Source organism: Neocloeon triangulifer, unplaced genomic scaffold (genome assembly GCF_031216515.1).
Source record: "Neocloeon triangulifer isolate White Clay Creek 2 clone unplaced genomic scaffold, ASM3121651v1 ptg000003l, whole genome shotgun sequence".
NCBI lineage: Eukaryota > Metazoa > Arthropoda > Insecta > Ephemeroptera > Baetidae > Neocloeon > Neocloeon triangulifer.
Genome location: NW_026775546.1, coordinates 4484631 through 4496445, shown reverse-complemented (window position 1 = coordinate 4496445; position 11815 = coordinate 4484631). Strand labels below are relative to the sequence as shown.

Genomic DNA, 11815 nt, shown 5'->3' with positions numbered 1-11815 from the left:
CTTTTACTTTTTTTATTGTCAGCTAAACACACACTTTCCAAGGCCATTAAGTTTGAAAATTAAAAATCGTTTCCTCACTGGAATGAATTGCAAAGAGTCTTCAAGAAGTCCTTGGCTTTGGCCACGGTCTCATCCACTATGGCTTTGTCCAACTGGACTTTCACTTCCTCGACCATCTCTGTGAAAGCTTTGAGCTCTTCTTTCTGCTCCTGACCACATTCCTGTTAATTTATCCAAAAATTTAGTTATTTCAAGTTAAAATTATTTAAAATTTGTGTACCTTTTCAAGAGTGGCAAGTACTTTCTGCAGGGTGGAGGCTCTTTTGGTCTGCGCAGTTTTCAGCTGGTCCAAGAACTGGACGTGACCCTCCAAGGCCTTGGCTAACTTCTTGGCCATGGCGCTCTGAATTTTAAATTTTGTTTGGTTTAAACCTTTTCACTTATTAATGGAAATTTTATATATACCTGTGACTCGATGGACTTGGCCTCTTCCTCGATCTCTGTAGCAACAGGTTTGATGGTTTGGATGGCAAAGGTCATGTGCTCCTGAGCCTTTTGGTCAACCTTTTTGAACATTTCCAACACCTTATTGTGATGACCTTTGAGGATATCTGCAGAAGAGGAGCATAAATTTATGTAATAATGGCTCAAGAAATTAGATTTCTCACCATTGATTGGACCACTAGCCTTGATTTTGGCATTTTTCTCCCTCTGAGCATTTTCAATCTTAGAGTTGCGGAACTTGCGGAGCCGGATGGCATCCTCGACCATTTCTCTGGACAGCAGGGGTTTTTCCAGTGATTCAAAACGCCTGCGGAGATTGGATGATGGACTGCTTTCTCGTTTGGCTCTGTTAGTTTCCTGCTGCAGAAAGTCAAAAGCAGAAGTTTTCTTGTCCTTCTTTGCCTCGGAGGGCCCAGAGTTGTCCGGCGGAGCCTCAGGAGCCACCTGCTGTGCAAGAAGGGCTCTCCTGTTGCGCAGCAGCCACTTTCCACGCGTTTCAGCCATTTTTCAATTACTGTGCAATGAATGAATGAATTATGCGTGGCAAACCCAAACCTAGTACAAAAATCTTTTAGCTAAAAAAAAAAACAGTCTCTATGGCTCGCAAAAAGTGCCCCCTCTTCTCCCTTCTTTACACCTCCTTTTCAATGCATTGAGACATTTTTGAGAGAATGTGTGGCAAGACAAAACAAAATGAGACAGAGTGAAACGGCTTGGATCCTGCACAAGTGCACACAACATCCATGATTGGCAAGACAATATTTTTTTGTGGTTTTTTTTAAATTTTTTTTCCAATCCATAATAATTATAATGTAATATTATGATTTTTTTGTAATCTGATACCGGGATGTGCAGATTTAATCTCTGTCAAATTAAAAAATAAAATCAACCTTGTATTTTAGAGACTCTAAAGAGTAAAATTATATCTTTTAAATTTTATATAATGAAATATTAGTGTTTGATTTTTTTATGCAAGTAATTAAAACAATTTTTTTTCAGTTTCCAACAGAATTTTATTGGAGTTGGTGCTGCACATACATAATAATAAGGAATTTTTCAAGATCTTTTAAAATATTCAACAAACAATTTTAAGTTAAATTCATTATTTTCTACTCGAAGCGAGTTTTGCTTTTTTAATTTAACTTTACATTGCTCGTATACGCTTTTCTTGGGAATTGTTGGGTCATCGATCGGTTTTAAACGAAAATCAGACATCACTGTGTGATAAGATTTAACGCTTGTTTCAACCCTGATGATCGTATTTTACGGTATTTACATACAAAAATATTTTTTGCATCTGCCTCACAATAAAGGCGGTGTGCGTATGTGTGTTGTTTATTTTTGGGAATTTTCATGTCACGCTTTGATAATAAAAAAGAAATGAATTTTTATTAAAGCGCGCCACTATAATTTATTTGAATTGAATTAATTGTAAACGTCTTTTGTCTGTTAGCGATAACATAAAATTATGAGACTAGATACACGGGGACAACAGTTAAAATGGTATTTTTTACTTCAGAAATTTTTTTCAGCAAATCGAATAAGGAGAGATTGTTACATCCAAGTGAATATTCAGTCAAATTTAAAATACACAGATTCAATAAATGTTGAACTTGAGACAGAAAATCACGGTACTTTAAAATTGTTAATTAATTCAGAGTTGACAATAAAATTATTTTGATTAAAAATGGTACCATCTCTCATTAATTTGCTAAAACTACATGTAGAATTGCTTAATTATAATATCAGTATAATAATCTTTGAATATTTTTCTCTTCTTCGGCGCGTACAAACACTGATAAATAATTAATTGGATTTGGTCCATAATTTGTATCCAATAAGTAAAGGTACATTGGTCATTTATTTTTTAAATTAAAAAATTTCAGCTGCTGTATTGGCTCCAATTAACTAATGGTAATTTTCGCACATCCAATACTTGACTGCTAAAATGCGTTTGAATTAGTACAATTTTTTTTGTAAAAATTTTTATGGTGCTGGAAAAAGTGTGAATTTGATGATATAAAAATACATCAAGATTTTACAATTAAATATTTTTATGATTATAAATAAAATTAAAAGTTTTTGTATTATTTTATTAATATTACGCATCGTAGAAACGGCAATGTGGTGTATGAGTAATGCAGAATTAACGTCGTTTTTTTTATATAATTATACTTCTCAGTAGCTCCGAACGCATTGACTAGAGCGTTAACATGCAGGGGGACTAATTTCGCTGGATTTTCTTGAGAGCCTCCTGCGTAGCGTGTGGTCAAACCTTGCTCTCAGGACCATCGGTGCTCAAGTACTGGGTGAAGGATGAGCGGATTCGGAACAGGCGCAACGCGCACATTTGGCCGTAGCACTTGTTGTACCATTCAACACTGCGACCCCTGAAATAAAAAAATAATAAATTTTAGTTCATGAATTTTGATTTTGATATTTGATTTTTGAGGAAATATGCCACCAGCACAAAATTATAATTTTAAAATAATAAATTTAAAATGAAAAATATTTCTTTTGCACCACCTATTAAAGAGCACAAGCTGAAAAGACGTTGTCTTAGCCTGATACAAAATAAATAAATATAAATAAACTTAAATTAATTGATTATATAGTGTTCAATTTTGTTAATTGGCTCAAATCAAATTCTGAAATACCAAAATGAGATTGTTTCAAACTTACTTTGTATCCACTCTGGAGAGATGGATGATCTTTGATCTGCCAGAGCCGCAGTGCTCGATCAAGTACCTGGAGGCTAGGACGATGCCTCTGTTTGCTCCCGGGACCAAAGGCTCATTACTCAAGCCATACTCGACCGAGGTCTCAACAAGGACGCACCCTCCTCTTGGTAGATCACTTCTCCAAGTTCTGCAAAAAATAAAATACAATTTTTTGTAACTTTTTTTGGCTAAAATTTGAATTATTCAGGGTCCTACCTGAGTACACAGTAGTCCCTGGGGGCCAGAGGTGCCATTGAGTGGTTGGCGAACTGGAAGACTTCGGCCTGGGAATCCAACTTGGCAAGAACTCGAGCCTTGGCCAGGGTAGGGTCCCACAAGAACTGTTCTCGCAAAATTCGGTTCAGCAGCTCACCAGGCGGAGCTTCGACCTCAGTCGTTGCTTTCCATACCCTGAGAGGGTGACCATCACCAACCTTTTTGTAACTCAAATCCACCTGAAAATTAAAAAAAAAAATTAATTCAAAGGTTCGTAATATTGCAAAAATTAAGTAAAAAATTGATGAAATGAATAATAGTGAATAATATTTTACCTGAGGATGGTGGCAGTTGACGTTGACCCACCCTCGGGACCTTTCCTTCAGTTCTTTGAGCAGGGCGGATGTGCAGGTGTTCATGTACCCTCGCCAGTCATGGCCGAGGTCGGCGCCAAGCTCGTCAAGAGAGAGCGGAACGCTTTGTTCCATTGAGCTGAAGTGGCACTGCGTCAGTAGATCCTGGCTCACCCTGACCAGTTCCTCGTGGTGGTTGATCAGGTACAACAGGCAGTCGTGGCTGGCGCGGTTCTCGGAGAGTTCCTTTGCGTCCGGTGAGCCGGTGCCTTGTTTGGCGCGCTTCGAGCCTCTGGCACGGGGACTGCCGCCCCTGGAGTCGCCTCCGCTGGGAGAGTCGATGGACGTGTTGGGCGTCGGAGGGGAGTGGGTGGACGAGTGGAAGAGGGAGGGCGCAAAGCAGACGGCCAGGTTGCTGGCGGTCATCTGGTTTTGCCGCGAGTGGGACGCCACCAGGCTCAAGAAGGTGAGCAGCAGTTGCAGAACTTCTCTGTGCTGGTCGGGCAGGAGGATCACGGCCCACTTCATGGCTTCGTGTCGATTAATTAAAGGTACATCTGTAAACGAGAAAATTTTCAGTATAAAATTTGAGTAAAAATATGAATTTCTTTTTCTTACGTTGGAAAATAGCCACAAAAGTGTCACTAAGTTTATTAGTCATCAACGCTTCAGGCAAATCTCTGAAGAATTGTTTAACCATATCAGCCACATCGTAGTCTTGTTGCTCTTCCAAAGCAAACTCGAAGCGCTCATCGGCCCCTAAAAATGATTTTTTTTTTCTAAATACTGACCATAGCTTTATTTTAGGTTTTCATACCCAAATTTGTGAGATGCTGTCTTAGTTTTAGAATCCTACTTTTAACTCCTGGCCTCCTAAATATGCCCTGCCTGTCCAATGCATTGTCAGCCAAGTGTTGGATGGCGGCTTGGATGGCTGGCGGAAGAGCCTGGCCGGTGGTTTGGAGGAAGGCGATGAAAGACACTCCGAACAAAGCACCATCTATAAAATAAAATTCATTTAAATTTTTTGTTAAATATTTAAATGAGCTGCAAACCTTTTGGAAGGTTGGTTTTTCCAGTCTTTCTCATGAACTTGGGCAACTCCCAGCTGAAGCCCGTGGACCTGAGGGAAGGGCAGTGCCTCTCCATCATGGCTGTGAGCTTGAGCATGGCCAACTGCCGCAGCACCATCAACTGACCACTTGAGAGTGAGGCCAAAGGCACCCCTTTTCGTCTGTGACCACCAATCTGAGGAAGGGTCGACGGTCGTCGGATCGCACTGCTTCCTCGGCCAAAGCTGTGCCACCTTGTGACAGTCCTAGCAGAAATTTTTCAATTAATTTGAAATTTAAAATATTTGAGAAAGCTCACTTTTTAGAAGGTGAGGGAATTGCATCCTCTTCGTGGATGGATCCCTCTGAGCTGCCTTTGGACAGCTCTTTGTGCCTCTTGGCAAAGGCACTTCGTCGAAGCTGCTCGTAAAATGACGTCGTTCTTGTCTCCTCCTTGTCAGGGCTGATGCTGGCAAGGCCACCATTATCAGATTTACCTAAAAAAATAATATTTATAATAAGCCATTTTATTTTACATTATAAGTTTCTTTAGAAATCTACTCACCATACTTAGAGCTGGGTTTGTTGCTTTTAATCTTGATATCCAAATTGAGTGTGGCCGACCTCTGCTCTTTAGTCTGCAATTTCCTCGGCCTCTTTGATGGCTCCTTTTTCTTTTTCTTCTTATCCTCATCCTCCTGTAGAGAAAGTTCAAAGTTAACAAAAATACTTTAAAATTAACTTAATCCTTTTCACCTTATTTTTATCCCCCATGTCCATCCAAGCAGAGCTCCTGTCAAGGCACTCTGAGTCCGAGTGCGCTCCTAAGTCTTCTTTTTCAACAAATAACAAGTTGTTGTTTGTGTTGGTGAAGAGATTCACAGCTGTATTTGGAGATCCAGCCTCCAAGGCTTCAGGTGAATTCAGATCCACGCAGTTCAAAGTCTTCATTCGCTCCTGCATGCTTTCCACGTCTATCACCTGGTCAAAAAAAATGCACAAAGTTAAAATTTTACTGAATATAAAACAAACAAAAAGTGATAAGTACCTGAGGAGCACCGATTTTGGGCATATCTTCACTTCTGCAGCCAACCTTGGCCTTCTTGCCCCTTGATTTGAGACTCTCTACTCTCCTCAGAAAGGCTTTAGCGCCGTCCCTAAACTTTTCGCTACCCGACCTGCGGAATGTTTGCGGTGAAGCAAATTCTGTCTCCATGTCGGACGATGTGGTTTTAAATTTTCCTGTAGTAAAATAATGGATAATGGTAAATTGAATTCATTATATCCATATTTGCATAAAAATTAAGTAATTAACTAATCATTTTTTAAGATTTAATATATTTCATCTTTCAATTTCTAACCTGGAGGTAAACTGCTGCTGTGTTGTCTTTGCAAAGGCAACTGGTTTTGAATTTTGGTCAGATCAGAAAGGTCGTCCGCACCACTGACTTCAGTATCACATTCAGGTAGCTCGGGATTGGCGCCTGGAAGGCAAAATTTTTTAAAAGGAGGGTTTTTGCAGGCACGGCGAGGAAAGATTTTTGCAGTAATTGCATTTGCGGTTAATTTGCGTGGCTTAGGGAATACCGACCTGCCAGAGGCGCTGCCCTGTGCAAGGGCGACTGTTGCTCAGTGAGGGGTGAAACTCGAGACCAGCGGCGCGACTGATGCAGAAACATCCAATTATCACTCAAGGCACACTCGACCTCTTCGTCAGAGTCGGCAGCTGCGTGAACCTCACCATCCCTCTGCAACACGTAAATTAAAATTACTAAAAATAACAAATTGCGGTTAAATGCCAAATTAGCATATTCATAAGTTTAAAACTATATTATTAATTAATAATTATGACTATCAAAATGCTGAAAAAAAAACATACATGATGAAGAAAATTTTAAAAGTTTTGTTCAACTAGTTTTTAACGTTGGAAATATAATTTTAAAAATCTTAAAAAATTTCTTCAGATGTTTTAAACTTAAAAAAAAATAGTTTTACTACATATTGAGCACGTAATTAAGAAATTGCCAAGCATACCCAAAAAAAAACCTTTCGAATCCTGTCAACTATGAAGTGATTGAGCGACTTTTACAATTGTATCCTGATTGTCCAAAAATTGCACCACAATGCACAGTCGAACCTTCACTCTCAAAGTTTCCAGAAAGACTGATCGTTTCGTTTTTACTGGCAAAAGGAAGGTGTCCTGTCTGCCCTCCCCTCACTTGTGCACGTCTTTCGATATCCACCCTGACAAATTTGAGGCTCAACAACCCCCGCATGAGTGAGTCGGGCAGAGGGTGCAAGAAAGGAGGCGCCAAGCTGAGGTCACAAAAGCAGTCGCGCACAAAAGAGAAAAGGAGCCGGGGCAATAAAACACAGACGGACGGACAGAAAAGCTGCCCTGCGTGTCGCCAAAAATTCCAGCAGGTATATAATACGGCGCGCACATGCCTCGGGATGGACGGGGGAGGAAAGTACAAAACAACCCCCTGCATGGCCTGTAAAAGATGTGTGGAGATGTGTGTCATAAACGCATGCAGGAGAGAGACAACGAGACCTTCTGACAGAAGGAATAATTCAAAGTCAACCAAATTTGCCAAAAATGGGAAAATTTTAGAAATAATTTTTTTATTCTTAACTTAATAATTGAAAAAAGTAGCTTTATGAATTGTACAAAAAAATTGAAATGATATTAAACAGTTTATTTCAAATTGAAGGTATAACGTTTTATTTATAGGAATTCAGAATAACATTTTATTTCAAATTTTTAAGTGAAGGGCCCACTTTGAGACATCCCTGGTTTAGAAGCCAGACGCGGTACTCGGCGATATATTTATTGCCTCGAAATGGGTTTGTGTTATTCCTTTTTTTTCACATTCCATACCGTTTTGCTGAAGATGACAATTCGCTGGAGAGCGTGACAGATTGGATTATTTGTTGGTTCTGTCCGCGACACGACATCCAGCAAAGAGGGGTTTGTTTGTTTGGGCGCGCACAAACACAAAAGGAAAATTACACGACTGTTTGGGTTTCAATAAACCAAATAAATCTCCGAGATGCCTGGTTGAAGATTTTGTGCAGACGTTATTTAAAATAAACATCACCGAGAGACAAGGTTTTTTTTATATAAATATAAAATATTTTTCTTAAGAGAAACTTTGCAAAAAGAAATTTTAAAATAAAGAACTAGCTGTTATTTATTCAAAATCTGCTAATTCATTTTTGATTAATTTTTATTTTTACATGCGACGTTTATTTATTCGCCATATTTTAAAGGAACAGCGATTCCGCACCGGGCGCATTTTTGGTCTGCGAAAATCAATAAGCGGCGGCGCGCTATTTCATTTTGCTCGAGCAATAATGGGGGCGGCCTTTGACTTTTAGTCAATTAGCAAACTCGCTCCATCCCTGCAGAAATAACAACACACCGCCGGCAGCAACAGCAACGTGTTTGCCTGGTTGACTGCGGCAGCAAAACGACCCCCGCCAACCCTATAACATTTACTCGCCAGCACTCCCGAAAACTCTCTATTAGATACTTCATGTACATCCCTGCGTGTGTAGCACACACTATACACACAGTGCTGGGTGCCACCGAAAGAACAATTAGTTTATACTGGTACATATAAGTAGTGTAACGTAATGGGCTGTTCATCGGAAGTAGACGCAGAGAGAGGCTCTTTATATAAAACGGAGTGAAGGCTGACAGGCGCGCAAACATTATTTTAACGTCAGCGGGGATTCTTTTTTATACTCACTGAAGAAGAAAAATATTCATATACAATTTTTTTTATTCTTATAATTAGAAATAAAAAAATGATAATTTAAAATTACTAAATTTTGTTTTAAATAGCGAAAATTAATTGAAAATTCAAATTTATTATGAATGTAGTACTAATTGTGAATTTTATTAAATAAAAATATATTCCCTCAAACTGTGCGCAGTAAGACTGTTTAGATGCAAACATTTATTTAGAAAAATTTTTATTGAACATTTAAAAAGAAATAACAATTATTTATTCTTTAAATTTCAATAATGGAATTAGCTCCAAAATTTCAAATTTGTAGCTTCATTAAAGGAATTATTTTTTACTGGCGTCACGATTATTTTTTTAACCCGATTAATTCTGAGACTGTAGCGAGAAAAACTATAAATCTTATATTTTATATTTAACAAAATCTATCTTTAATAAAAAAATCTCTTTTCATGGGTATAAATTTATAATTTCAGTCATTTGCAGTAATAATATAGTAAATTTAAATTAAAATTCACAAGTGGTAACAAAATAACCCCAAACTAAAAAAAAAATGGTAACTTTTGACTAAATGCCTTAATGTGAAACTTTTGAAGGGTCGCATATTGGCCTGACTTGCATGACAATACAAAAAAAATTGGATAAAATTTCTTGAAAGTGCTTTTTTTTGTTTTAAAGCAGCTTAGAAAATTGTGCGAAGATTTATGACAAGATAAGTTATCTAAAAATTAAGAATACTTAAAATTGAATTCAAATTTGTTCGGTTTTCGGGTTGTGAAAACAAAAAATAATGATTATAAAATTGATTTTACCTGTGCATTGTTGTGTTGAGTGCCGATGGCGGCCGCGGGTGCGCCGTCGATGCGGTGCAGGCGGGCGCACTTGTTGAGCGCGTGCAGGCGTCGGAACAGGGCCTGCAGGGCGTCGCGGTCGAGGAACGGGTGGTCCTTTTGCACCGCGTGCAGGTCCACGGGGAACTGGTGGTCGGCGTACATCTGCGCGTACTGCGGGAAGCCGGCCGCCCTCATCCACCGGCAGGCCTCGGCCGCCTCGATTTCTGCCAACACAAAAGCGAAAAAAATAATGCGCGCCCAATCAATACTCTCGGCGGTTAAACAGAAAGTGCAAAAGCGCGGTTGGCTTTTCGTGTCGCTTTATGTACCACTCAGAGGGCATCAGCAGCACATTGTTGCATACAGAGTCCCTTATTGTTGCTCTCCAATCGGCAATCATATTGTTTTTCACTTGCTGACTGTTATTTTAGAACATTCTTTACACGTTTCTTGCAAGGAAAATTTATTATTTATGCTAAAAACTTCCAAGAACAGTTTGATCGAACAAAATTATCATATTTTCACAAATAAATTAACTGATAAACAAGGTTATTTTATTAATTGCATTTAAATCAATTAAATTATTTGAACTCTCAAAATAAAAGTGAAAAACCAAAATTCAAATAAATTTTTACAGAGCTGAGAAATTGCTACTTCCTTTTTTTTTAATTTGATAATAAGAAAAAGAATTGTGAAAATGAAATTCAAATTGTAATTTTCAATAATCCTGCTCAGACCTTGATTCTTCTGTTTTATTTTCCACGATGCACATCATTGACCCGTGTGTTAAATTCCGTTTGAATTTGGCCACACGAACCCTTTTGACAAACAATGCAGGCGCTTTTATCAGCACCAGGCCACAATAGGCGCCGGTCAGGACAATGCCACCTGCTGCCCCACAAAACTCAAAAATAAACTCGCGTCTCTTTCCATTCACCCTCACGTTAGCACGAGCAAAAAAACTTTTGACTACAATAGCAGCGATGTATGCCTGGCCTACCGCACAAGATCAGAGGACGGAAAGAGAGAAAGAAAATAAAGAAGAGGAAAAGAACGAGAGCGCCCACAGGTGCCGCAGAAAAACCATTTTTTCATCAACGTCGAGTTGGTCGAGTTGCTATATGGGCAGTTAAAAATAAATTATACCCATACATTTATATGGAAAAAAAATTCGTTTGATTTTTTTAATATATAATTTGTGAGGCGTTGAGAATTAAATGGAGAGTAAATCAATAGTGGCGTGAAACCTTAGCAGCTCAAATAATCACTTCATATTGCCCAACACACCGTATAGATCTATCCAACTTTCTTATAGTCTTGACTTTTGAGGTTAATAACGCAAGAAAATAAATACTGAAAGCACCTTGAATCGAGATTTAAAATAACTTTTGAGAAAATTTGTATCAAATCTAAATTTGAAATATTCTACGGTTTTGAACTGCCAGGATATTATTTTATTCACTGTCCCTCGTGTTAAGAAAATCAAATCAACCTCTAAAAAATCGTCTTAGTTTTCCAATTTTCATCAAAATTTCCTAAATTATAATTAAATTATAGAATTAAAGTCAAGGTTTACAATGTTTTACAAACAAAATCAAATTTTTAGGAATAATGTACCGCAAACTGTGAAAAAGGTAATTATTGTTAGCATTTTTCAGACGTGGATTAATTTAATTTTGTTAGGAACCAAAAGCCTGGATTTACAAGCAATGCTTTTATAAATCCTAAAACAATATTTGAGAGAATCCGCGTACACAAAACGGCGGCGGGTCGGAATACATTTTGCACCCACCTCTCTCACGCGCGCTTTCACCCTGCTCACCCCCCGACGGGCAGCAGGTAGTGAAGTAAGCGTGGTCCATTCGCCTGCCGTCGGAATGATCCGCAACCCGCTCTTCATTATATTTTTAAATGCGAAACGCACCTGCGATCTTTTTCTCCCTGAGGCGGCGCCACAGTTTCTCGGCCTTGCCCAGCGACCAGCCCTCGACCCTGGAGCTGAAGCTGCGGAAGAACTTGTACTCCTTGAAGTGCGACATATTGACTGACGTCCGCCCGCCTGTTGACTGACTCGGTGGGCATGCAACCCGCCAAGCAGCCGAGCAGCCCGGGGAGAGATTCGCGTCCTGCGCAGAAAGGAAAAGCACCCCGTGTGCAATAACTCGGCCTAATGAACCTGTAGCACTTGATCGTCTAGCAGTTCACCCCTATTGTTTCCTCATTAATTACAAATCAACCCTCCTAACACAACCCCTTCTTCTGCGAATAAACTATTGTTGTTATTTCCGTCACCGCAACTGTCAACGTCTGGGAAGACAAACAACAAACCCAAGGTTCGAAGACGAGAACTTCCCCTCGGGTGTGAGATTTTAGCTTTATCGAAAC

The 11815-nt window shown here is 39.1% G+C and overlaps 2 protein-coding genes across 3 annotated transcripts in view; both read right to left on the bottom strand.

Moving 5' to 3' along the window:
• Positions 1-5: 5 nt before the first annotated feature.
• Positions 6-1099, bottom strand: LOC132205816 (uncharacterized). 2 transcript variants are annotated; one of them, XM_059635125.1, is made up of 4 exons: positions 669-1099; positions 466-611; positions 281-403; positions 6-221 (listed from the first exon to the last, which is right to left on the bottom strand). In XM_059635125.1, the coding sequence occupies exons 1-4, from the start codon at positions 1006-1008 to the stop codon at positions 75-77; spliced, it is 756 nt and encodes a 251-aa protein (XP_059491108.1). In that variant the 5' UTR covers positions 1009-1099; the 3' UTR covers positions 6-74. The 2 variants fall into 2 exon arrangements, with proteins under 2 accessions (XP_059491108.1, XP_059491109.1); XM_059635126.1 differs by having other exon boundaries at positions 466-585; positions 688-1098.
• Positions 1100-1508: 409 nt separating this feature from the next.
• LOC132192698 (rho GTPase-activating protein 7) overlaps positions 1509-11815 on the bottom strand; it is a 43707-nt gene continuing 33400 nt past the window's right edge. The window contains exons 8-21 of the mRNA XM_059612780.1: positions 9410-9654; positions 6437-6593; positions 6207-6329; positions 5894-6087; positions 5602-5826; positions 5411-5543; positions 5165-5342; positions 4849-5111; positions 4611-4793; positions 4412-4552; positions 3776-4350; positions 3441-3679; positions 3187-3372; positions 1509-2894 (exon numbers count right to left, since the gene is read on the bottom strand). Of these exons, the coding sequence (XP_059468763.1) occupies positions 2774-2894; positions 3187-3372; positions 3441-3679; positions 3776-4350; positions 4412-4552; positions 4611-4793; positions 4849-5111; positions 5165-5342; positions 5411-5543; positions 5602-5826; positions 5894-6087; positions 6207-6329; positions 6437-6593; positions 9410-9654 (2963 nt within the window). The 3' untranslated portion in view covers positions 1509-2773. The remainder of the gene's footprint in view (positions 2895-3186; positions 3373-3440; positions 3680-3775; positions 4351-4411; positions 4553-4610; positions 4794-4848; positions 5112-5164; positions 5343-5410; positions 5544-5601; positions 5827-5893; positions 6088-6206; positions 6330-6436; positions 6594-9409; positions 9655-11815) is intronic.

What these genes read in the sequence shown, in the direction of transcription:
- LOC132205816 (XM_059635125.1), bottom strand. Translation starts at nt 1,008, where the DNA reads ATGGCTGAAACGCGTGGAAAGTGGCTGCTGCGCAACAGGAGAGCCCTT. An exon ending in GGCTAGTGGTCCAATCAATG is followed by an intron (nt 612 to 668) that starts GTGAGAAATCTA and finishes CCTCTTCTGCAG; the next exon opens with ATATCCTCAAAGGTCATCAC. An exon ending in TACTTGCCACTCTTGAAAAG is followed by an intron (nt 222 to 280) that starts GTACACAAATTT and finishes ATAAATTAACAG; the next exon opens with GAATGTGGTCAGGAGCAGAA.